The sequence below is a fragment of the Orcinus orca genome, chromosome 20, assembly GCF_937001465.1.
Source record: "Orcinus orca chromosome 20, mOrcOrc1.1, whole genome shotgun sequence".
NCBI classification, from domain to species: domain Eukaryota; kingdom Metazoa; phylum Chordata; class Mammalia; order Artiodactyla; family Delphinidae; genus Orcinus; species Orcinus orca.
This window is the reverse complement of record NC_064578.1, coordinates 36,503,715-36,530,962: the sequence shown is the minus strand read 5'-3', so window position 1 is coordinate 36,530,962 and position 27,248 is coordinate 36,503,715. Positions and strand designations below refer to the sequence as shown.

Sequence of the window (27,248 nt, the reverse complement as noted above, 5' to 3'; positions counted from 1 at the left end):
ACCTGAAGGAGCTCCCAATGGCCAAAGCCGGGACTCTGAGCAATAAAGTAACTTTTATTATAGAGTAACATATATATATTATATATAAAATAATAGAGTAAAATGAGCTCATACTGACAAAATAACTGAATAAATCAATGAAGGAAAAAGAACAGCTCTTCTTCACAGAATTATAATTAAGTGTAGAAGGAATGATGGAAACAGAAAACCACCATTAGGTAAATACTGCAGCAATAACTATTACAGGCAGAAATCATTAACAGATGCTAAAATTAGTGAGCAAAAGGATATTTGCATACTCTCAAAGAAACTTATTAATTAGAAAGGAAAAATTATTGTTTATAGCAGAGAAATGTGGCAGACAGTACCTTAAGGAAGTGATCCAAGTTAGTGTAAGGCAAACCACATTACGTACCCTACCTCACTGGTATGATGTACTGAGAAAGGTGGAATGTGATTTCTATGGTATTCTTGACAGAAATGCATAACCTCAATTGAATCCATGAGAGAACATCGGACAAACCTAAATCAACGGGCATTCTAAGTAGCTGGCCAGTGCTCTTCAAATGCATCCAGGTCATTAAAGACTGAGGAAGTGTCACAAATGGAAGAGACTAAAGGAGACATGACAATTAAAGGCAATGTGGGATCTTGGATCAGAAAAGGACATTAATGGGAAAACTACTGATTTCTCAGTAAGATCTCTATATTGGTTAATAATATTCCATCAGTGTTAATATTCAATTTTCCAACGGTTTTGTAAGATGTTAACATTAAGGGAATCTGAGTGAAGGGCACAGGAGAACTCTACTATTTTTACAACTTTCTATAAGCTTAAAATTACTTTAAAAGTTTAAAAAAAAAACAGTCAATCTAAATCTTTGGGGAACATGGTTTGGTGGATTCACATTATTCACCAAGCTGAATTCATACTACTGATAATTATTTTTAATTTTGAAAATCTTGAGAGGTCTCCACTTTTTGCACTATCACATGTTTATATCTTCATAATAGGTGGTGTTTCAACTTATGCATTACCATGTCTTTTTTCACGCCTGACAGTCAGTTCCTTAAGAATACATACTAAGACCTAGTTACTTCTACATTCTGTGACTAGCAGTCTTTGTCTAAAGGAAATGCTCTGCAATTGTATTCTGAATAAATGATTAAGTAAAAGATCTCAATGCTATAGGAATTATTTACTTACGCTCCACAAAGGAAGTAAAGAGCATTCTGAACCTGCTAAGCCGACTACCTTCATCAGCCCACATCCGTATCACCCCAACTCCTGTTTTAAGCATTACATCGTTGGCCACAGTGCTGCAAAACTTGGCCTTCAGATTTTCAATAGAACTGCTCCCATCGTAGACTGCAACGAAATTTCTCTTGCATTCATTTGAGTGCTCCATCTGATAATCTAGGAACCTCAAATAAATCTGTAACATGAAAACAAAGAAAAACAGTGCTTTTAAAAAGATACATTAAATTTTCTAGTTCTATTATCCAATCAATATGTAAGTTAAAACTGCATTGAGTTATAACACCTGACAAAAACAATAGCTAAAAGGATGATGCCTAAGTAGGTAAAAGAACTAAGACTAATGGTCTGTTTCTTTGGTTGTCTTAATAATGAAACCAAGCATTAAGGAACCTAGTTTGTGTTGTGTCTGTAAAGAGAAATTTTTTGCTCCATGACTATCTTACATGTTTTCCTTGTTATAAAAGCAAACTCGTGGTACTGAGAAACTGGGAAAATAAAAGAAACATAATTCTATTACTCTAACAATTATTGTGATAAACTTTTTTTTCTTCACATCTAATAAAAATTTATTTTATTTATTTTTGGCTGTGTTGGGTCTTCGTTGCTGCGCGCGCTTTCTCTAGTTGCGGCAAGCAGGGGCTACTCTCGTTGCAGGGCCCGTGCTTCTCATTGTGGTGGCTTCTCTTGTTGCGGAGCATGGGCTCTAGGTGTGCGGGCTTCAGCAGTTGTGGTGCACGGGCTTAGTTGCTGCGCGGCATGTGGGATCTTCCCGCACCAGGGATCGAACCCATGTCCCCTGCATTGGCAGGTGGATTCTTAACCACTGCACCACCAGGGAAGTCGCTCTTCATATTTTCAAAACCTAAGTTTAATTGTAAGATACACACATCCTGCTTTTGCTGCAACACATCAAAACTTACCTATACTCTTCATAACTGTAATCATTCCCATGTCTTGTCATTTATTTACCCACTATCTCACTGTTGCACATTTAAGTGGTTTTAAGATTTTACTCCATAAATTAACAATTTCTACACTTTCAGTCAGAGAGATTTAAACTGGAGTTTCAAAATACACACTATTATAGTTTTCTATTTTGCTTAGTATCCCCCTTCCTCAAATTTTATAGGCAGCTTGCTACCTGGCACTAAGTTACTCTTAAAATGTGCCTGACCCATTCTTATTTGAAGAGTTCCATTAGATTGTAGGCTTAGAAAGACCTTGAGCATAATCTCCAAAAGAACAGAATGAAATAGGTATTATTCTTTATGGGCTGGAAGGAAATTAAGGCTCACAGGGATTAAGGAACTTGCCCAAGGTTACTTAGGGCGAGGATTTGAACCTAGGTTGCTCTGACTCTTAAACTGTACGTTCTTCCCATTCCCTGGGATGCCTTCTATGTGTGCAGGCACACACACACACATACTCTCTCATACACAGTTCACCTTTTGGCTCTACTTGTTCATAGGTAACTCTACAATTAAAATAATATTTTAGTGAATGAAGAATGAAGACTTCTTTGATTGCCTTTGGAGACATCTAGTGGGTATTCACCTGCTGGTTGCTATCCTGGAGGTAGTAGTATGATGCCACACCCATTCTTTATTTTAAAGGGCTTCATAAAACAAAAATGTCAGATATTTTTCCCCTTAAAATACCTTGAGGACATAAAACTAAGAACAAAAACTCAAAAATACAGCTCAGAGTTAAATTTTGACTAGTAACTTTGGCTTATTTGAAATGACCAATTAGCCACTTTCAAGAGACTGGTGGAAAATCACCAGTAATGGATTTCCATTTCAAAATTTCATAAAACCTCCAAAAATATATTTTAACACAGAAGCAATGTGTTTGCTTAAAATATATCATTTGTTTTCATTACTTTCTTCTTCATTCATATAACCAAAACATACTGCCCATGGTTCTCTGGCAGTATCACTACTACTGTAATTATCTGTCTTCTCCATTAGATTGTACGGTCTTCTAATGAGTGTATCACATGCTAATTCTATCCAGTACAATTCTTGCTGACAGCAAGTAATGAAAAAGTGACTAGGTTTATAAAACCTAGTTTGGTAGAGCTAAATACCAAGAAAATAATCAGGAAGTCTGAAGTATTTACTTTTTTTTTTTTTAACTGAAGAAACATGGTACTTGTATAAGGCCATAGTAAATGCTCTTTAAATATATAACTTTTAAAAGTCAAGGTTTTAAGGCAAGTCATATGACAAGAATGACATTCTTTTCTATTGTGAATACAGTTAAATACTGGTTAATAGTTTAATTCAACTGATCTTCAGAAAATATTTCTAACAATATGAGGCTGACAAATTGCAATGGGTGGAGGGGGATACAAGCTACTCTTCTCTCACCTAAATTACAGGAGACGAGATCTTTTAGTAAACATAAGCACTCTTGGCCTCTTACCCACTCCTATACCCTCCCCAGGGAAGTGGAGAGAGTCACTTGGATGGGGAGGAATTTGGTCCCTTTTTCCTTCCCTCTTTCCCTGGACCAGCGAGTACGAGAAACAGTGACCTGGGTAAGAGGGTCTCTTCTGCAGATGCACTTTCCCTGGATGGGACGGTTCAGTCTAGACTGAGGTAGGAGGTGGGTCTAGTGGGTAGGGAATAAGCAAGTCTAGTTTGATTCTCTCACTAAGTTGCTTCCCTTAGCCTTTAGTGTAATAAAGGGGCTAGTCTGAATCTCCATGTTCTCAATTGGTTCGTAACTCTAGTGGGGAAAAAAACGCTTTTTACTAGAGCCCCCAAAGGCCCCAAAAGAAATGCAATGAAATCCTCAGAAAGCTGTTATTTTTATGGAAAGGCCACTGATAAAAATAGACTAAAACACTACTTACATACTCAACACCAATGACTTCTTTTGTATATATAAGTGAATATTTCTTCAACATCACCCATGAAGTACTTTACCCCATTTTGAGTACTCAAGGGTTATGGTGGTCTTTCATATTTTTTCTTTTAAAGTACTCAAATAAAATCATCTGCTTACTTTCTTATTTAACACAATTTTAAAAATTTGACCCACTTTTTACAAAATAAATTTATTTATTTTTGGCTGCATTGGGTCTTCGTTGTGGCACGTGGGCATCCTCTAGTTGCAGTGAGAAGGGGCTACTCTTCGTTGCGGTGCGAGGGCTTCTCACTGCAGTGGCTTCTCTTGTTGCAGAGCACAGGCTCTAGGTGTGTGGGCTTCAGTAGTTGTGGCACACAGGCTCAGCAGTTGTGGCTCACGGGCCCTAGAGCATGCGGGCTCAGTAATTGTGGCTTGTGGGCTCTAGAGCGCAGGCTCAGTAGTCGTGGCATACGGGCTTAATTGCTCTGTGGCATGTGGGATCTTCCCAGACCAGGGCTCGACCCGTGTCCCCTGCACTGGCAGGCAGATTCTTAACCACTGCGCCACCAGGGAAGTCCCTTGATCCACTTTCCATGTCAACTGTGAACAGTACTTTTTATGTTAACTTTAAAAAATCGACTTACTTTTATTAATAAAGAGTAACATTCTCCACTATTCAACATTCTAGATCACATTCCTAAAAAACTTACGAATATAGAATCATTTCTTCATTAAGTATTTCAAGAAAGAGCAAGATCTAAAGTATTAATTTCACTTAAGCATTTAAATACTTAACTATTAAATATGGTCAAAAACCCCCACCTCTGTACATTCACCCCTCAGTATCCATGGGGAACTGGTCCTAGAAAGGACCTGATCTGGATACCAAAATCTGCAGATGCTCAAGTCCCATAGTCAGCCCTCTGTATTTGTGCTTCTGCATCTATAGATCCAACCAACTGCAGATTGTGTAGTACTATAATATTTATTGAAAAAAATCAGTATATAAGTGAACCTGTGCAGTTCAATTCTGTGTACAACTGACCCTTGAACAACGTGGGTTTGAACTGTGCAGGTCCACTTATATGGATTTTATTCAATAAATATATACTACAGTACTACACAGTCTGTAGTTGGTTGAATCTGAGGATGCGGAACCTCAGATACAGAGGGCTGACTATAAAGTTATACTCAGAATTTCAACTGCAAGCAGGTTGGTAGCCCTATCCCCTGTGTTGTTCAAGTGTCAACTGTACAGCCAAAGCCTTCTATGTTCCCATTATCTTTTCTACACATCCCATCCTAAGTATAATTTTTATAATTCCTATGTACAGTTTTAGATTTTTAAATTTATGTATCTATAAAATATATAGTATTTTTTGTATATTTTACTTTTTTGTATATTTTAAAATCTTGGATCAACTGTAGAAATGAGTCACTATCCCTTTTCCTTTTGGACATTTAGCTTGCTTCCACTTTTTAAAATATTAAATACTGCTGTAAACATTCTTGTATTCTCGTTATGCTCTCATACGATGAGTATATGGGTATTTATCTAGAAGCAGGGTTGCTGTATTGTAGGACATAACAATTTTCAGCTTTACCAGAGCATACCAAATGACTTTCCAAGGTGGCTGTAGCAATTTATTCTTCCAAAGTAAGTTAAGAGAATTTCAGTTCCTCAATCCTTGCTGACACTTGGTCACAAGACATTCAGTCATGTCTCAAGTAATATATAATAAAATCCTCTGACAAATGCAGAGTCAAGCGACAGCCACCATAATCAAGAAGTTCCATCACCCCCCAAATTCCCTCCTGCTGCTCCTCAGCAGTCAAACTCCATCTTCAATCTTGTTTCCTGGCAACCAATGACCTTTTGCTGTCGTTCCACCTTTCCCATATAAATAAAAATTTTTTTTTTTTTGGCTGTGCTGGGTCTTCATTGCTGCACATGGGCTTTTCTCTAGTTGCAGTGAGCAGGGGCTACTCTTCGTTGCGATGCGTGGGCTTCTCATCGCGATGGCTTCTCTTGTTGTGGGCCCGAGTTCACAGGCTTCAGTAGTTGTGGCGTGTGGGCTCAGTAGTGGCTCGTGGGCTCTAGAGTACAGGCTCAGTAGTTGTGGCACACAGGCTTAGTTGCCCTGCGGCATGTGGGATCTTCCCGGACCAGGGATCAAACCCATGTCCCCTGCATTGGCAGGTGGATTCTTAACCACTGGACCACCAGGGAAGTCCTAAGTAAAAATTTTATACAAATAAAATCACAGTATGCTGAGTCTGGATTCTTTGATTAGCACAATGCATTTGAGATTCTTCTATGCTACTGCATCACCAATAGTTCGTCTCTTTTTATTCCTGAATACATTTCACTACATAGATGTACCAAACCTTATTAACAACTGAGGAACACTTAAAACTGTTCCCAGTTTTTGTTCATTATGGATAAAGCTACCATAAACATTCACATTCATGTTCTTTGTGTGTAAACATATTTTTCCTTCTCCTGGGTACCCAGTCAGGAGACTGCTGAATAACATGGTAACTTTATAGGAAACCATCAAGCTGTTTTCCAAAGTGGCTATATCATTTTGCATTCCTACCAGGAATGTTATTAGATTCCCAGTTGCTCTACATAGTTCCCAACACCTGGTATTGTTTTTAAAAATTAGTTATTTTAATAGAGGTATAGAGCTATCCCATTGTGGTTTTAATTTGCAGTTTTGAAATGTCTAAATCTTCTTTGGTGAGCTGTCTGTTCCAACCTTCTGCCCATTTTTAAACTGGGTACTTTTCTTATGGTTGCGTTTTGAGTTCTGGGTTAAAGAAGTCTTTTGACAAATGATTTACAAATATTTTCTCTTAGTGCCTTTTTTTTTTCACTCAACAATGTCCTTCACAGAGAAAAAGCTTTAATTTTAATGAAGTCCAATTTATAAGATTTTCTTTTATGGATTCTCCTTTGATGTCATACCTAAGAACTCTTTCCCTAACCCAAAGTCAGAGATTTTGCCTATGTTTTCTTCTAAAAGTTTTGCAATATACTTGTTTTTATATAAGATATTAAGATATAAGTATAGGTCAAATTTTTTTTTTTTGCAGTATGCAGGCCTCTCACCGCTGCGGCCTCTCCCGTTGCGGAGCACAGGCTCCGGATGCGCAGGCTCAGCGGCCATGGCTCACGGGCCCAGTTGCTCCATGGCATGTGGGATCCTCTCGGACTGGGGCATGAACCCGTGTCCCCTGCATCAGCAGATGGACTCTCAACCACTGCGCCACCAGGGAAGCCCCTGTGTGTTGAGTTTTTAACAGACTGAGATAATCATGTAGCTTTCCTTCTTAATTTATATAATGAATTACATTGATTTTTCAAATGTTGAATTGGCCTTGCATTCCTGGGATAAACCACACTTGGCTGTGATTATTTAAGTGTATTATACTTTTCATATATTGCTGGATTAGACTGGCTAATACTTGAAGGATTTTTGCATCTATTTTCTTATCAAAAATTTTTTTTGACGTGGACCATTTTTAAAGTCTTTATTGAATTTGTTACAATATTGCTTCTGCTTTATGTTTTGTTTTTTTGGCTGCAAGACACGTGGGATCTTAGCTCCGTGACCAGGGATCAAACCTGCACCCCATGCATTGGGAGGCAAAGTCTTAACCACTGGACCACCAGGGAAGTCCCCTGCAACTATTTTCTGGAATAACAATTATGATACCAATTCCAACATGTGGGTCTTTTTTGCCCCCCACACCACCAGTAATTCTCAAACATCAGCTGGGTGTCCTACAATTCAATTCAATTATGACACCATCTACCCAGAGACAGCATCCGATTCTGAAGGTTGAGGGCTCCCAGGGGACTGGCCTCCACTTCAGATGCCAAACACGAGTCCAGGTTGTCACATGATTCTGACTGACTGGCTATAAATCTGATGTTCCTAAGATCTCATTCTTGGGTTCCTTTAATTTGCTAGGTGGCTTACAGGACTCAGAAAACCAGTTTACTTACTAGATTATTTGTTACCCTGGTAAAAAGCCTCCATCTCTTGGGGATTTCCAGAAGTCACCTCATTAACATAAACTCACTTGTGGTTGAAAGGGGCTTGTTATGAATAACAAGACACCCATATCAACTTTATGGCTCTGAAACATTTTCAGGAACTGGGGACAAGAGACCAAATATTGTAACAATAGATGCTCTCATTGCTCTTATCACTCAGGAAATTCCAAGGGTTTTGCAAGCTCTGAGCCAGAAATGTGCATGAAGACCAAATATATTTATATTTCTTATTACAGAGCAAAACCTCACAGGGGGAATACTGATCAGTAATTTCCTTATAATGTGTTCGGTGGTATCAGGGTGATGCTTGTCTTGAGTTTAGAAGTGTTCCTCCCCTTGTACTTCCTGGAAGAGATTGCAAAGAACTGGCATTATTTCCCCTTTAAATGTTTGTTGTAATTTGTCAGTGTATCCATTTAGGAGCTTTCTTTGTAAGAAGGTTTTTAACTATGAATTCAATTTATTTCATAAATATATGGCCATTCAGGTTACATATTTCTTCTTAGATGTGTTTGGGCAGCTTGTGGTTTTTAAGGAATTTGTCCAGTTCGTTTGAGTCATCTGATTTTGGGGCACAGAAAAGTCCATTGTTTTATTGGAGGGTCTATAGCGAGGTCCTCTGTTTTATTCCTGACGTTGGTAAAATGGTTTATATTCATCCAGATATTTACCATTTCTGTACCCTTTCATGAAATTCCAAGATTCTTTCTAGTGCCATTTCTCTTTTATCTAAAGAACTTCCTTTAGCATTTCTTTTATAGCAGGTCTGCAGGCAATGAATTCTTTGTTTGTTTTCATTAGGGTATGTACTTACTTTGCCCTCATTCCTGAAAGGATATTTTTGCTGGATATAAAATTCTTAAGTTCAGGGCTTCCCTGGTGGTGCAGTGGTTGAGAGTCCGCCTGCCAATGCAGGGAACACGGGTTCGTGCCCCGGTCCGGGAAGATCCCACATGCCGCGGAGCGGCTGGGCCCGTGAGCCATGGCCGCTGGGCCTGCACGTCCGGAGCCTGTGCTCCGCCACGGGAGAGGCCACACAGTGAGAGGCCCGCGTACCGCAAAAAAAAAAAAAAAAATTCTTAAGTTCACAGTTCCTTTTTTCAGCACTTAAAGGTTTTGATGCTTGGCTTTTATGATTTCTGAAGAGAAATCCATAGTCATTCAAATTGTTTCTTTATACAAAATACATCATTTTTCTGTGTCACAGCTCAAAGCTTTCAATCTTAGGTTTCAAGTAGCTTGATTTGATATGAATAGGCTTTGTTTTATGTTTGTTTTTATCCTGTTTGGTGTTTGCTATGCTTCTTGAATCTGTAAATTTGTCTTTCAGCAATTTTTTTGCAGTTATTTCTTCAAATTTTTTTTCTACAACAAACTTTTCTCTTTCTGGTACTTAAGTGACATAAATTTTAGGCCTTTAGAAACTGTTCCACAGGTCCCTGAGGCTTTAGTATAATTTGTTTTCAATCTTTTTTTCTCAGTACTTCAAATTAGGTAGTTTCTACTGAGTCACCTTCAAGTTTACTGACTTTCCTCTATAATCTCCACTCTCCTATTGGCCCATACAGTGAATATATTTTAGAAGTTTAAGATATATTTTTTCCATTCTAAAATTTTCACTTGGTTCATTTTTATAGTTTCTATTTCTCTGCTAAGATCTATCTTTTCAGGCTTCCCTGGTGGCGCAGTGGTTTAGAGTCCGCCTGCCGATGCAGGGGACACGGGTTCGTGCCCCGGTCCAGGAGGATCCCACATGCCGCGGAGCAGCTGAGCCTGTGAGCCATGGCTGCTGAGCCTGCGCGTCCGGAGCCTGTGCTCCGCAATGGGAGAGGCCACAGCAGTAAGAGGCCTGCATACCGCAAAAAGAAAAAGAAAAAAAAGATCTATCTTTTCACTCATTTCAGGAATGTTTATCTTTACCTTATGGAACATGGTTATATTGTTGCTTTAAAATCTACAATTCATCTGAGTCCTGTTAGGGTTGGGATCTGCTGCTTTCTCCTTTCAGAATTAATCACATTTCCCTGGTTCTTTATATTGCCAGTAATTTTAAAATTATATCCTGCACATTTTGGATATAACACTGAAACTCTGGGTCCTCTTAAAAATCTGTGGACAATGCTGAGTTCTGTTGCTTGTTTTATCAGGCAACCTACCCAGAAACGTTCAGACTGCATGTACTGCCTCTTTTTGTGGGTGTGGGTTCCAGTGTTGGTTCAGTTTGAAGGCCTTTGCTGTGCTATGTAGACTTGCCCAGGACATACCCTACTCAGGCACTTGGATAGTGTTTATAATGTAATTTGGTCCTCAACACCTTTGCCATGTTTCTGTGGGCCTGTTCCATGCATATGCAGCTCAGGAGGAAGCCAGAATTAGCACCTGTCTCTACCTCCCTGTTCTCCAAGACTTCTCATTCTCTGGGTAACACGGTTTCCTCTTCTCAGTTCCTCTGGTGGCCAGAAAGATAAGTTTTCCTCAGAGTTTTTAGTCTCTTAACCTGTTATGAGTCCTGAGTGACTAAGAACAAAGAGAAAAAAAAATAATGGGGATTCCCTCCGTACTCTCGAGACATCACCATATCCTTTTCCAAGCTCTACTGGTTAAGGAGATGGGGTTTCAGTTGCTGCTGTAGCTGCTGTGACTGGTGCTGACCTTGGGCAGAGCTAGTAAAGGGGAAAAAACCAACCAGGGACGCCCCTCTGCCCTCAGTTTGTAAGGGCCCCTTTCTCAGTCTTCTGGCTAGAGCGCTTTCTTCTGTCTGTACCTGCTTTCAGTTCCACAAACCAGCCCAAAAGACAAAGGAGAAGGAAAAAAAAACTGTGATTCTTACCCTTTTGGGGTGATTATTAAAGTTTTTACTTCCTTCCCAAACCCATCTTCTAATGGTTACTTTTCAGAATCCTTATGCAGTTGCTTTTTGTGTTCTATCCAGAGTTCTCAGTTATAATAAGTTAAGAGCAATAAGCTGTAGTGGGCTTACTCTATCTTGGCTGGTTCTGGAAGTCATTTATTTTAATGTAGTATAATTGATAAATCTTATCTTTATGGTTTACACTTTGTGTCTTGTTTTTAATAAAACATTTCCTAACCAAAGGTTATATTTAGAACTATACTCCTGTATTTTCTTCTAAACGTTTTAGTTTTAACATTTAGGAATGAATTTTATGTCAAGTGCAAGACAGGGATCTCACATCAATAGTCAACTGTTGTAACATCAATTATCAAGTGTCTCCTTTTGATCTGGCATGTTATACATTATATACCAAGCTTCCATACGTGTGTAGTCCTACTTTTAGAAACCTTACTCAGTTTTATCAGTTTGCATACCCCAGTGATACATGCATTCTGTCCAACTACCCCAACTTTATCTCGAAGGGTAAGTACTCCACTTTGTTTTTATTCAAAATTGTCGTGGTTCTTCTGGACCCTTTCCTCTTCTTTGTGAATTTTAGAATTAGCTTGCCAAGTTCCCCAGAAAGCCGTGCTGGGATCTGGACTGGAATTTTAAATTGATAGATTAATTAGGGAACAAAAAACATTTCCATCTTCCCATCCATGAAAATGGTGCATGTCTCTCTCTTCCCCCATTTCTGTAGGCCTTCTTTTGTGTATTTCAATATAATTTAAAAATTTACTTCCTGGTACCTTATGATTTGTTCTTTTCAGTTTTTTTTTTAAGTTTTACTTTCAAACTGCTTTTGGCTGTTGTACAGAAAACCAATTTATTTTTCTAGCTCATGAACATTTTTTCTTTCTCTCATCTTGTTGCATTGACCACCACCAATAAAATACTAGCAATAGACATAAGTCTAAAGAAAATGATTTTAAGGTTTCACCATCAACTATGACGTTTGCTTTAAGGATTTCAGTAGATATTCCTCATCATGCTGAAGATACATCCTATGTTGGAATTACATATGTGGTAAACTACATCATTTGATTTTCTCATATTAAACTTATTAAACTTAAAAATTTTTAACATATTAAACTTATTAAACTTAAAAATTTTTAAGATAAGCCCATCTTTGGTTATGATTTCTAAAAAATATTTGGTAGGTTTAGTTTGTTACTGTTTAGTCTTTTGGGTCTTTTTTTTTCCCTCCTTCATTTTATAATTCTCTGGCTTAAAATTCTCTCATCCTATTTATTTAGTTTTGATAAAACAGGCTGGGGAAAGTTCTTTCTTCTTCAGTTTTCTAAAACAGTTTATATAACATGTTCCTTGAGTATCTGGTAAAATCTAATTTGGCTAGTTTTTCTGTTAACATACTTTAAGTACAAAATCAATTTCATCAATTTGGTAAGAGTTTATTTAGGTTTTCTATTTCTTTGATTTAATTTTGATGAATTGTATATATATACACATACATTATATATTTCAGGAAATTGTCCACTTAGACTGTTTACAAATGTATTAACAAAGAAGTCTGAAGCACTTTGATTATGGAAAATTTCAAACATGCATAAGCAGAAAAAAGAGTATCATAAACCCATTTCCCATCCCCTAACTTTAGCTTTATCTATACCTCTCCCCACTTCTGCCTCTCATGTATTATTTTGAGACAAATTCCAGAGATATCATTTCACATTTAAATAGTTCCATATGTACTGTTAAAGACGACTTTAAAAAATAACCTCATATTATGACACCAAACAAATGAATAATTTCCTAATATAAAATACCAGTGTTCAGACTTCTAATTGTCTCTTAATGTTCCCACCCTTTTCTAGTTTGTTTGAGTCCAACCTCACTCACTCGACTTACATTTTTTAATCATTTGACTTACATTTTTTAATCTGTAGGGTCCCCTGCTGGTCTTCTTTTTCCCTTTGTAATTTATTTATTGAGGAAATGCTTTTTTTTTTTCTTTTGTTCAGCAGGTCTTCTTCATAGTTTGTCTTATAATGGTTTCTAATCTCAGCTGTAGTTGATTTACCACCTTTTCCACTTCTAACATAATTTATGTCTTTTTTTTCTAGGTCAATCTTGCCAGAAGTATGTCCATTGTTATTATTATTTTTAAACAAAGGGCCAGCTTTAGCTTTTGTTGACTCTTTCTTTTTGTGAATTTTTTTTTTTTTTGGTGGTACACGGGCCTCTCACTGTTGCAGCCTCTCCCGCTGCGGAGCACAGGCTCTGGATGTGCAGGCTCAGCGGCCATGGCTCATGGGCCCAGCTGCTCTGCAGCATGTGGGATCTTCCCAGCCTGGGGCACGAACCCGCGTCCCCCGCACCGGCAGGCAGACTCTCAACCACTGCGCCACCAGGGAAGCCCTCTTTTTGGGAATTTTTAAATTCACTTATTTCTGCTCTTTTATTACTGCCCGTTCTTTGGATTTTTTGGTCATTCTTTTAGCTTCTTGAGTTGAATTTTAGCCATTAAGTTTAAATCTTTTTCTTCTCCTAAAAGATGCATTTATGATCATAAATTCCCTAAAGTACTTTTAGGAGTATCCCACAAGTTTTGATATGTAGTATTTTCACTATTGCTAAGTTTTTTATAAATGTGTACAAATTTCCATCCTGATTTTTTTATGTGACCTATCAATTACAAGGTGGTACATTATTAAATTTCTAAACATATGGGTTTTTTAAAGTTGAAGTTTAGTTGATTTATAATGTTAATTTCTGCTGTAGAGCAAAGTGATTCAGTTATATGTGTGTGTGTGTATAGACATACACACACATTTAAAAATATTCTTTTCCAGTGGTTCTGAAGAACCTAGGGGCAGGACAGGAATAAAGACGCAGAAGTAGAGAATGGATGTGAGGACACGGGATGGGGGAGAGTAAGCTGGGATGAAGTGAGAGTGGCATGGACATATATACACTACCGAATGTAAAATAGCTAGCTAGTGGGAAGCGGATGCATAGCACGGGGAGATCACCTCGATGCTTTGTGTCCACCTAGAGGGGTGGGATAGGGAGGGTGGGAGGGAGATGCAAGAGGGAGGAGATATGGGGATATATGTATATGTATAGCTGATTCACTTTGTTATACAGCAAAAACTAACACACCATTGTAAAGCAATTATAGTCCAAAAAGATGTTAAAAACAAAAAGATAAAAAATAAAACGTTTAAAACGGTTTTAAATTGTAAAATAGTTAGAGATCAACAACAATGAAGACACTACATATCAAAACTCATGAAACATCTAAGGAAATACTTCGTAGCATACTGATAGCCCTAAGTACCTGTTAGAGAAAGAAGAACATCTGAAAATTAATTACCAAAGAATTCAATACAAGGAGCTGCAAAAAGAATCACAAGGTAAATCCAAAGAAAGCAGAAGAAATAAAAGCACAAATTGAGAAAATGGGAAGCAAAGAAACAAGAGTTGATTTTTTAAAAAAGCAGTTCTTGAAAACAAACCTCTGGCAAACTGATAAAGAAAAAAAAAGAGCAAAGGCCCAAATTTAAAATGGCAAATAGAATTGAGGTTTTAAAAACTGTAAAAGAATACCATGTAAAATATTATACCAATAAATGTGGAACCAGAAAGCATGAGCAATATTCTAGAAAAATAACTTTAAACTCAAAAAGAGATTGAAAATCTAAATAAACCTAAAATATTAAAATAAAGAAAACTATATTCTTTTCCATTATGGTTTATCTCAGGACATTGCATATAGTTCCCTGTGGTATAGAGTAGGACCTTATTGTTTATCCATTCTATATGTAATAGTTTGCATCTGTTAATCCCAAACTCCCAATCCATCCCTCCCCCACCCTACCTCCCCCTTGGCAACCACAAGTCTTTCTCTATGTCTGTGAGTGTGTTTCTGTTTCGTAGATAGGTTTATTGTGTCATATTTTAGATTCCACATAAAAGTGATACCATATGGTACTTGTCTTTTTCTGACTTACTTCCCTTAGTATGATAATCTCTAGTTCCATTCATGTTGCTGCAAATGGCATTATCCTATTCTTCTTTATGGCTGAGTAGTAGTCCATTGTACATATGTACCACATATTCTTTAACCATTCATCTGTCAACTGACATTTAGGTTATTTCCATGTCTTCGCTATTGTAAATAGTGTTACTATGAACATAGGAATGCATGTATCTTTTCAGACTACAGCTTTGCCTGGATATATGCCCAGGAGTGGGGCTGCTGGATCATATGGTAATTCTTAGTTTTTTGAGGAATCTCCATACTGTTCTCCATAGTGGCTGCACCAACTCACATTCCCACCAACAGTGTAGGAGAGTTCCATTTCCTCCACACCCTATTCAGCCTTTGTTATTTGTAGACTTTTTGTTGGCCATTCTGACCAGTGTGAGGTGGTACCTCATTGTAGTTTTGCTTGGCATTTCTCCAATAATTAGCAATGTTGAGCATCTTTTCATATGCCTATTGGCCATCTGTATTTTTTCTTTAGAGAAATGTCTATTTATGTGTTCTGCCCATTTTTCAATTGGGTTGCTTGTTTTTTTGTTGAGTTGTATGAGCTGTTCGTATGTTTTGGAAATTAAGCCCTTGTCAGTTGCTTCGTTTGCACAGATTTTCTTCTATTCTGTAGGTTGTCTTTTCATTTTGTTTATGGTTTCCTTTGCTGTGCAAAAGCTTGTAAGTTTGATTAGGTCCCATTTGTTTATTTTTGTTTTTATTTCTATTGCCTTGGGAGACTGACCTGAGAACACATTCATATGATTTATGTCACACAACGCTTTGCCTATGATGTCTTCTAGTAGTTTCATGGAGTCATGTCTTATGTTTAAGTCTTTAAGCCATTTTGAGCTTTTTTGTGTGTATGTATGGTGTGAGGGTGTGTTCTAACGTCACTGATTTACAAGCAGCTGCCAAACTTTCCTAGCAACATATGGGGTCTTAAAGTTATTGTTTGGTTGCTGGTTCCTAATTTAATTGCATTTTTGTTAGAGGATGCTCTGCATGATACTAAGCACTGGTATGTACGGCAGACTTCCTTTTTCCATTCAGTGTATGGATCAGTTTCCATAAATGTTTCAGGCATGCTTGTAGAGAATGAAAATTCTCTGGATGTTGCAAGTCAAGATATCATGTTCCATTAGGCAAACTGTGTTGTTTAAATCTTCTAAGCCTTGACATTTTTTTTTTTTTGCATGCTTGATTAATTACTGAGAGGCAAAAAAAATTACATGCTATAATTGTGGATTTGTCAGTCTTCCTCAGAAACTGTCAATTCATGTTTTGTACATTTTGAGGCTATATTAATACATAAAATTTAAAATATATCTTCCTTGTGAATTCGTGACGATCTTGATTTCAATTTTAATAGCTGTATCAGCTCTTTTAGTATCTATTTTATTCCTATTTGTGTATTTTCAAAATTTCCTTTAGTTAACCTGAAACAGGATTTACTTGGATTTTACATATAGCAGTTGGTCCAATTATTATTTTTGCCCCCAAATACCTTAATTTTGCCCTCATTTTTTTTTTATCCACACGCTGTTTCCAGTTTTTATTTCAATTTTACCATTTGAAACATTTATTTTGGAATAAATTATGTTTTATGGCTGTATTAATGCTTTTCTGTGAGGGAACCATAACTCCTCAAATTTTAACATAATTTTGTGATACATATCTGGATATATGTAAATGACCTTTTGAATGTTACACTGTCATTGTTGAAGCATTTTAATTGTTTTTTTTTGAATTTTATTTTATTCATTTTATTTGAATTTATTTTTTTACACAGCACGTTCTTCTTAGTCATCCATTTTACACATATTAGTGTATATATGTCAATCCCAATTCCCAATTCATCACACCACCCCCTCCACCCCACTTTCCACCATTGGTGTCCATACTTTTGTTCTCTGCATCTGTGTCTCAATTTCTACCCTGCAAACCGGTTCATCTGTACCATTTTTTTAGATTCCACATATATGCGTTAATATATGATATTTGTTTTTCTCTCTTTGCCTTACTTCATTCTGTATGACAGTCTCTAGATCCATCCACATCTCTCCAAATGACCCAATTTCGTTCCTTTTTATGGCTGAGGAATATTCCATTGTATATATGTACCACAACTTCTTGATCCATTCGTCTGTCGATGGGCATTTAGGTTGCTTCCATAACCTGGCTATTGTAAATAGTGCTGCAATGAACATTAGGGTGCATGTGTGTTTTTGAATTATGGTTTTCTCTGGGTATATGCCCAGTAGTGGGATTGCTGGGTCATATGGTAATTCTATTTTTAGTTCTTTAAGGAGCCTCCAAACCGTTCTCCATAGTGGCTGTATGAATTTATATTCCCACCAACAGTGAAAGAGGGTTCCCTTTTCTCCACACCCTCTCCAGCATTTGTTGTTTGTAGATTTTCTGATGATGCCCATTCTAACTGGTGTGAGGTGATACCTCATTGTAGTTTTGATTTGCATTTCTCTAATAATTAGTGATGTTGAGCAGCTTTTCATGTGCTTCTTTGCCATCTGTATGTCTTCTTTGGAGAAATGTCTATTTAGGCCTTCTGCCCATTTTTTGATTGTCTTGTTTGTTTTTTTAATATTGAGCTTCATGAGCTGTTTACATATTTTGGAGATTAATCCTTTGTCCGTTGATTCATTTGCAAATATTTTCTCCCATTCTGAGGGTTGTCTTTTCGTCTTGTTTGTAGTTTCCTTTGCTGTGCAAAAGCTTTTAACTTTCATTAGGTTCCATATGTTTATTTTTGTTTTTATTTCCATTACTCTAAGAGGTGGGTCAAAAAAAGATCTTGCTGTGATTTACGTCAGAGTGTTCTTCCTACGTTTTCTTCTAAGAGCTTTATAGTTTCCAGCCTTACATTTAGTTCTCTAATCCATTTGAGTTTATTTTTGTGTATGGTGTTAGGGAGTGTTCTAATTTCATTCTTTTACATGTAGCTGTCCAGTATTCCCAGCACCACTTATTGAAGAGACTGTCTTTTCTCCACTGTATATCCTTGCATCCTTTGTCATAGATCAGATGACCACAGGTGTGTGGGTTTATCTCTGGGCTTTCTATCCTGATCCATTGATCTATATTTCTGTTTTTATGCCAGTACCATACTCTCTTGATTACTGTAGCTTTGTAGTATAGTCTGAAGTCAGGGAGTCTGATTCCTCCAGCTCATTTCTTTCCCTCAATACTGCTGTGGCTATTTGCGGTTTTTTGTGTCTCCATACATGTTTTAAGATTTTTTTTGTTCTAGTTCTGTAAAAAATGCCATTGGTAATTTGGTAGGGATTGCACTGAATCTGCAGATTGTTTTGGGTAGTACAGTCATTTTCACAATATTGATTCTTCCAACCCAAGAACATGGTACACATCGCTCCATCTGTTTGTATCATCTTTAATTTCTTTCATCAGTGTATTATAGTTTTCTGCATACAGGTCTTTTGTCTCCCTAGGTAGGTTTACTCCTAGGTATTTTATTCTTTTTGTTGCAATGGTAAATGGGAGAATTTCTTTCAGATTTTTCATCATTAGTGTATAGGAATGCAAGATATTTCTGTGCATTAATTTTGTACCTTGTAGTTTCACCAAATTCACTGATTAGCTCTAGTACTTTTCTGGTGGCATCTTTAGGATTCTCTATGTATAGTATCATGTCATCTGCAAACAGTGACAGTTTTACTTCTCCAATTTGTATTCCTTTTGTTTTTCTTCTCTGATTGCCACAGCTAGGACTTCCAAAACTATGTTGAATAACAATGGCGAGAGTGGACATCCTTGTCTTGTTTGTGATCTTAGAGGAAATGCTTTCAGTTTTTCACCCTTGAGAATGAGGTTTGCTGTAGGTTTGTCATATATGGGCTTTATTATGTTGAGATAGGTTCCCTCTATGCCCACTTCCAGGAGAGTTTTTATCATAAATGGGTGTTGAATTTTGTCAAAAGCTTTTTCTGCATCTCTTGAGATGATCATATGGTTCTTATTCTTCAATTTGTTAATATGGTGTATCACACTGATTGATTTGTTTATAATGAAGAATCTTTGCATCCCTGGGATAAATCTCACTTGATCATTGCATATGATCCTTTTAATGTGTATGTTGGATTCTGTTTGCTAGTATTTTGTTGAGGATTTTTGCATCTATGTTCATCAGTGATATCGGCCTGTAGTTTTCTTTCTTTGTGACATCTTTGTCTGCTTTTGGTATCAGGGTGATGGTGGCCTCGTAGAATGAGTTTGGGAGTGTTCCTTCCTCTGCTATTTTTTGGATGAGTTTGAGAAGGATGGGTATTAGCTCTTCTCCAAATGTTTGATAGAATTCACCTGTGAAGCCATCTGGTCCTGGACTTTTGTTTGTTGGGAGATTTTTAATCACAGTTTTAATTTCATTACTTGTGATTGGACTGTTCATATTTTCTATTTCTTCCTGGTTCTGTCTTGGAAGGTTATACGTTTCTAAGCATTTTTCCATTTCTTCCAGGTTGTCCATTTTATTGGCATAGCGTTGCTTGTAGTAGTCTCTTAGGATGCTTTGTATTTTGATGGTGTCTGTTGTAACTTCTCCTTTTTCATTTCTAGTTTTATTGATTTGAGTCCTCTCCCTCTTTTTCTTGATGAGTCTGGCTAGTGTTTTATCAATTTTGTTTATCTTCTCAAAGAACCAGCTTTTAGTTTTATTGACCTTTTAGTTTTATTGTTTTCCTTTTTTCTATTTCATTTATTTCTGCTCTGATCTTTATGATTTCTTTCCTTCTACTAACTTTGGGTTTTGTTTCTTCTTCTTTCTCTGGTTGCTTTAGGTGTAAGGTTAGATTTGAGATTTTTCTTGTTTCTTGAGATAGGCTTGTATTGCTATAAACCTCCCTCTTAGAACTGCTTGTGTTGCATCCCATAGGCTTTGGATCGTCATGTTTTCATTGTCATTTGTCTCTAGGTATTTTTTGATTTCCTCTTTGATTTCTTCAGTGATCTCTTGGTTATGTAGTAACGTATTGTTTAGCCTCCACGTGTTTGTGTTTTTAAAGTTTTTTTCCCCTGTAACTGACTTCTAATCTCAGTGTTGTGGTCAGAAAAGATGACTGATATGATTTCAACTTTCTTACATTTACTGAGGCTTGATTTGTGATGCAAGATGTGATCTTTCCTGGAGAATGTTCCATCTGAACTTGAGAAGAAAGTGTAATCTGCTGTTTTTGGACGGAAAGTCCTATAAATATCAAGTAAATCTATCTGGTCTATTGTGTCATTTAAAGCTTGGGTTTCCTTATTAATTTTCTGTTTCGATGATCTGTCCATTGGTGTAAGTGAGGTGTTAAAGTCCTTTAGTATTATTGTGTTACTGTCAATTTCCTGTTTTATAGTTGTTAGCATCTGCCTTATGCATTGTGGTGCTCCTATGTTGGGTGCATATATATTTATAATTTTTATATCTTCTTCTTGGATTGATCCCTTCATCATTATGTAGTGTCCTTCCTTGTCTCTTGTAACATTCTTTATTTTTAGGTCTATTTTATCTGATATGAGTACTGCTACTCCAGCTTTCTTTTGATTTCCATTTCCATGGAGTATCTTTTTCCATCCACTCACTTTCAGGCTGTATGTGTCCCTTGGTCTGAAGTGGGTCTCTTGTAGACAGCATATATATGGGTCTTGTTTTTGTATCCATTCAGCGAGCCTGTGTCTTTTCGTTGGATCATTTAATCCATTCACGTTTAAGGTAAGTTATCGATATGTATGTTCCTATTACCATTTCCTTGTTATGGGTTTGTTTTTGTAGGTCCTTTTCTTCTCTTGTGTTTCCCATGTAGAGAAGTTCCTTTAGCATTTGTTTAAATGTTCCTTTAGCTGGTTTGGTGGTGCTGAATTCTCTTAGCTTTTGCTTGTCTGTAAAGCTTCTGATTTCTCCATCGAATCTGAATGAGATCCTTGCTGGGTAATCTTGGTTGTAGGTTCTTCCCTTTCATTGCTTTAAATATGTCATGCTACTCCCTTCTGGCTTGTAGAGTTTCTGCTGAGAAATCAGCTGTTAACCTTATGGGAGTTCTCTTGTATGTTATTTGTCGTTTTTCCCTTGCTTTCAATAATTTTTCTTTGTCTTTAATTTTTGCCAATTTGATTACTATGTGTCTCGGCGTTTCTCCTTGGGTTTATCCTGCCTGGGACTCTCTGCATTTCGTGGACTTGGATGGCTATTTCCCTTCTCATGTTAGGGAAGTTTTCAACTATAATCTCTTCAAATACTTTATCGGGTCTTTTCTCTCTCTCTTCTCCTTCTTGGACCCCTATGATGTGAATGTTGTTGCATTTAATGTTGTCCCAGAGGTCTCTTAGGCTGTCTTCATTTTTTTCATTCTTTTTTCTTTATTTTCTCCTGCAGCAGTGAAGTCCACCATTCTGTCTTCCAGGTCACTTATCTGTTCTTCTGCCTCAGTTATTCTGGTATTGATTCCTTCTAGTGTATTTTTCATTTCGGTTATTGTACTGTTCATCTCTGTTGGTTTGTTCTTTAACTCTTCTAGGTGTTTTTTCTTTAATTCTTCTAGATCTTTGTTAAACATTTATTGCATCTTCTCGATCTCTGCCTCCATTCTTTTTCCGAGGTCCTGGATCATCTTCACTACCATTATTCTGAATTCTTTTTCTGGGAGGTTGCCTATCTCCACTTCATTTAGTTGTTTTTCTGGGGTTTTATTTTGTTCCTTCATCTGGTACATAGCCCTCTGCCTTTTCGTCTTGTCTATCTTTCTGTGAATGTGGTTTTTGTTCCACAGGCTGCAGGATTGTAGTTCTTCTTGCTTCTGGTATCTGCCCTCTGGTGAATGAGGCTATCTAAGAGGCTTGTGAAAGTTTCCTGCTGGGAGGGACTGGTGGTGGGTAGAGCTCTCTGTTGCTCTGGTGGGCAGAGCTCAGTAAAACTTTAATCCACTTGTCTGCTGATGGTTCGGTCTGGGCTCCTTCCCTGTTGGTTGTTTTGCCTGAGGCGACCCAACACTGGAGCCTACCCAGTCTCCTTGGTGGGGCTAATGGTGGACTCTGGGAGGGCTTACGCCATGGAACACTTCCCAGAACTTCTGCTGCCAGTGTCCTTGTGTCACTGTGAGACACTGCTACCCCCCGTCTCTGCAGGAAACCCTCCAACACTAGCAGGTAGGTGTGGTTCAGTCTCTTATGGGGTCACTGCTCCTTCCCCTGGGTCCCGACGTGTACACTACTTTGTGTGTGCCCTCCAAGAGTGGCGTCTCTGTTTCCCCCAGTCCTGCTGAAGTCCTGCAATCAAATCGTGCTAGCCTTCAAAGTCTGATTCTCTAGGAATTCCTCCTCCCATTGCCAGACTCCCAGGTTAGGAAGCCTGACATGGGGCTCAGAACCTTCACTCCAGTGGGTGGACTTCTGAGGTGTAAGTGTTCTCCAGTTTCTGAGTCACCCACCCAGCAGTTATGGGATTTGATTTTATTGTGATTGCGCCCCTCCGACCATCTCAGTGCAGCTTCTCCTTTGTCTTTGGATGTGGGGTATCTTTTTTGGTGAGTTCCAGTGTCTTCCTGTTGATGACTGTTCAGCAGTTAGTTGTGATTCTGGTGCTCTCAAAAGAGGGAGTGACAGCACGTCCTTTTACTCTGCCATTTTGAACCCTTGCCCTCATTCTTGAAAGACAGATTAGTTGGACATGGAATTTTCAAATTTTAGATTGCCAGTTAATTTTTTTCCCTTAGCACTTTGAAAACATAATTCTATTGTCATTTCTTCCAAGTTTCTTAATAAATTGCCACTGTCTCCCATCCTCAAACTACTTTCTGGGTAATCTTCTCAAATCTGTCTTTCAATACTATAATTTTTACTTGAGTAAGTTCCATTTGGTTATTTTTAAAGCATACTTGATACTTTTCTTTCTCATTCTTTTGATTACTAATGTAGGATATTTAAGACTTCAGTTCTTGGGGATCTAAGAAACTTCTGCTGTTATGCCTGTTAACTCACTCATGGTGGGTTGTTCACCTATGTTTTCTAACTTTAGGTTGTAAGCTTACTTCAGCAGTGTTTTAGCTATAGCAATCCTGTAGCCTACATGGTTATTTTGTATTTATCTTTTCAGGTGCCTCAAAAGGTTTAATAAGCCCAGGACCATTTTGTTCATTTTGGGGCTAAGTGGTTCCTGGGCTAAGCATGGAATGTAAATTCACATCCCAAGCTGTAATAAAGATATAGGTATAAACGGTTAGGGGAGACCTCAGCCTCACCCGCATCTTAAGACTGAGCCCAGGATAAGCTTCTTTTTTACCAATTTGCGCTAGTGGAAGAGTTTTTCTAATCTACCATTTCATGGCAATAATCTCCCTTTGAGGGTTCCAGCTTCATGTGGCAGTCCTCTCAAAGGCCACACGAACCCTAGGCCTTTTATTTGTCTCAGTGTGGGTGATGCCAAGCTCCTGCAATATCTACCCTTGAGTAGTCATAGGTTACTGAAATCAGCAAGGGGCATTTGTACCATCGATTTCAGTTTACTGCTCTGATTTATAGCTCTTTCATTCTAGTTCATAAGAATTATCTTCTTTTTTGGAGCTTATCTATGGTTTTAAAAGGATATCTGTTATATTTTATCCAATGTTTCTAAGTGTTTTGTAATAGGTAGGTTTTCAGGTTATCTCATCCATCATATTACCAGAAACTTTAAATTTGATTTTCTTAATTCTTTAAATTCTCCTACCCTCTTTATTTTCTGTTTACATATATAAACAATAAATATAATTTTAACTGTTACTATTCCTAGAAGTACAAACTAAAAGCAAAAAGCAGAAGTAGTCAGCAACCAGTCTCAACCTGTCAGAGTTATTTAAAAACATGCTTCCCTGTGGTACTTTCCAATAAAAACTCTATATGATTAGCAGAGGACAGCATGGTAAGAACAGAACTAACATGATACTTAACTTTAACGTCTATGGCCTATTTTACCTCCTCATACAGGTGTTTATGAATCTATGATCACACTGATCAATACCTATACTCTCCAAATAGGAACACACAGATTTTAAGAATCTTAAAATAAGAATATTAATGTATGCGTGACATTCCTGAAGTTTATGTTGTAGTTTATTTAACTACAACAATGCTGAGATGCTAGGTGTTCAATAATGTGACTGAAATAAAATTTTTAAGAAGTTGTAACGTCAGTGTAAATAATAAGTATCTGCATGAACCAAAATAATACATTATACAAATCACATCTTATTATGTTCTTCTTAGAAGTGACTGCATACTTAATACTACCTTAGCTTTTGGAGTAGCTTTAATCGTCCAGATGCAATCAACTGCTTGGCCAGGTTTTGTTTTTTCCTCTTGTTCTACCTGACTAGAACGTATTATTCCGTCAGCTCCTGACAGCTCAAACTGGCAATCTAAGAAAGAACAGATGAATGATGTTCAAAGGAAAATAAGACTGATCAAAGATGCCATGAGGAAAAAGAGGTAATATACTAAACCTGGGATGGGATTTAAAATACCTCCTAGGTAAGTAAAGTCTGGATCTGTAACAGAGAAAAGAAGAAAGTCATTGGCATTGAGGTAGTTTAGAGTTACTTTAAGGCTTAATATCTTACGTTATGTCTAATGCTATACTTAACAAAGCAAGAGAAAGCTTTCATTTGTGTAAACTACAGACCACTGGCTATTTATGAGCATATTGAGGTGCTCATTTATAGGATCGATATTGTAAAAATGATAACCTTTATACTTTTGATCCAATTATGAACTAAAAACTTATTTATGCTACCTGAAAACTCACAACTCTATGTCAACTGCAGTAGCTAGTCCATTGATGGATGAATGAGTAAACAAAATGTAGTATAAATAATACAATGGAATATTATCCAACCTTAAAAAGGAATGAAATTCTGACACACGCTACAACATGGATGTGTGTGGAAACATTATGCTAAGTAAAACAAGCCAGACAGTTAAGGACACTATATGATTCCCTTAACTGAGGTCCCTAGATTAGTCGAATTCAGAGACTGTTTTCACAGGGCTGTAGGGAGGGAGGGATAGGGAGTTAAGTGTTTAATGGGGACAGAGTTTCAGCTTGGGATGACAAAAAAAGTTCTGGAAATGCACGGTGTGATGGTTGCACAACATTGTAAGTGTACTTAATGCCACTGACTTGTACACTTAAAAGGTTTAAGATAGTGAATTTTATGTTACATATAATTTATCCCACCACAGTAGCAGCTAGTAAGTTGTTTTTTTCACAATGGCAGGAAAAAGAGAGATGACTAGATGATATATAGGATAGTCTGCCCTATGAAATAGTTCATAGAAAACTGACAACCAATAGTTTATATCAAAATAACTGATTTAATGAAGCTGGCCAGGTATTTGATTTTTATGAACTAAATCAATTAACTGAATTGATTGACACTTTAGTATCAAAAGACATTACAAAGTCCTATATAGAGTCAGATTTTTGCAAATAAGTTTAGACTGCCTGAAAGAAAAAACAAACATCTTAATCATTTGAATAATGCTTTAATGCTTTTAAAAATATTAAAAAACAAAGCCAGGCAACTTTATATGTAAAGATTGTTTGAAGAAATGCAGTTCTTTTTCTTCTATTAGTTTTATGTATCATGAGAGCAACTTCATATGGCTTATGGTTAAAATATAAATTATAATAAAATGCTAAGGATTTCTATACTATATTACCTTATATTTGCATTTTATAGTACTTCAGAGTTTCTACAGACCTTATGTTTAATATTATGCTAATGACAATAACATCAAGAAGATCATGTACTATTCTGTTTTATAGATGAGGAAACTGAATCAGAGAGATTATGACTTTTTTAGACCATATAATGGCAACGTCAGGACTAGATTCTAATTCTCTAGACAGTTTTTCTTACTGTAACATTTTTCTTTCTTACTCTTTCTTGCCTTTATAGTGTGGGTGATGATACCACAATTTTACCACTAAAAGAAAAAAAAAGTCAAAATAAATAGACAATTCGTAAATAGCTAAATCATGGCTGTCTAGTTATTTAAAGTCATATAAAGTAAATTTTGTCTAGGTATTTGTAAATATGGATGAAACTTACTAACGATGATGAGAAATTAGTATCTTCTAAATAAATGAAATTATCTGAGCTACTGGTGATATTTGTTGAGGGAGAGGCTCTTAATGGATTGCTACGTCCTGGAAGTAACTGGGATAATTCTGGAAATTTTAGCGCAATAATGACAATGTCCTAGAATTCTTTCCTACCTGTGAAGAAATTCTGATTCACCTGCCAGACAGTTGCTATGACTTTCTACTCTAATGCTGTTTAAATTTAGATTTCTCTTTGACATTTCTCTGCAAAATTGCTGAAGTGTCGTCACTCCCTTTTATTTAGGGAGGTTGGGTTTAGATTATTAAGTTAAAAAAGAACAGTCTCTGTGATGTATCCTAGATTAAGCTAAAAATTTTACTCTTACTTTTTTTCAACATGTACTTTGATAACCATGCAGAAAGTCAGTGGTTAAGATTCTGCGCTTCCACTGCAGGGGACACAGGTTCAATCCTTGGTTGGGAAGATCCCGCATGCCACATGGCGTGGCCAAAACAACAAAGAAAACAATTTTAACAAGAATTGAGCAACCAGTTACATACAATAAACTGTGAATTAAAATAGGTTTAAACAGGCTAATTAAAAATTCTGAGATCTTTTAGACTAGCAATTTTTTCATTCTGGTGGGTTGATATATATGTCTTCTATCTGAATTTTCAAATTAAGCTTTTTTAGACTCCTGTTTGTAATTTTTAAAATTTATTTTTATTGTAGTAAAACATATAACATAATATTTATCCTTTTACTCATTTTTAAGTGTACAATTCAGTGGCATTAAGTACATTCACAATGTTCTGCCACCACCAGCACAATCCATTTAAATAAAAACTAAAGACAAATTTTAATATGATCCAGCAATTGCACTCCATGGTACTTAGCCAAATGAGTTAAAAACTTGTCCACACAAATACCTGCATATGGATGTCTACAGCAGGTTTATCTGTGGTTGCTAAAACCTGGAAGCAGCCAAGATATCCTTCAACAGAATGGATAAACAAACTGTAGTACCTCCATACAACGAAATATTATTCTGCACTAAAAAGAAACAAGCTACCAAG

General features: G+C 36.9%; 1 protein-coding gene across 3 annotated transcripts in view; it reads right to left on the bottom strand.

The window, feature by feature from the left end:
- The window catches only part of NETO2 (neuropilin and tolloid like 2), a 72,236-nt gene that overhangs the window by 27,233 nt on the left and 17,755 nt on the right, over window positions 1-27,248 (bottom strand). For 2 of the 3 annotated variants that reach the window (XM_049703690.1, XM_033418876.2), the window contains exons 5-7: window positions 24,568-24,612; window positions 24,356-24,483; window positions 1,208-1,436 (exon numbers count right to left, since the gene is read on the bottom strand). In XM_049703690.1, the coding sequence (XP_049559647.1) occupies window positions 1,208-1,436; window positions 24,356-24,483; window positions 24,568-24,612 (402 nt within the window). The remainder of the gene's footprint in view (window positions 1-1,207; window positions 1,437-24,355; window positions 24,484-24,567; window positions 24,613-27,248) is intronic. The other variant, XM_004264869.4, reaches the window with a different exon arrangement.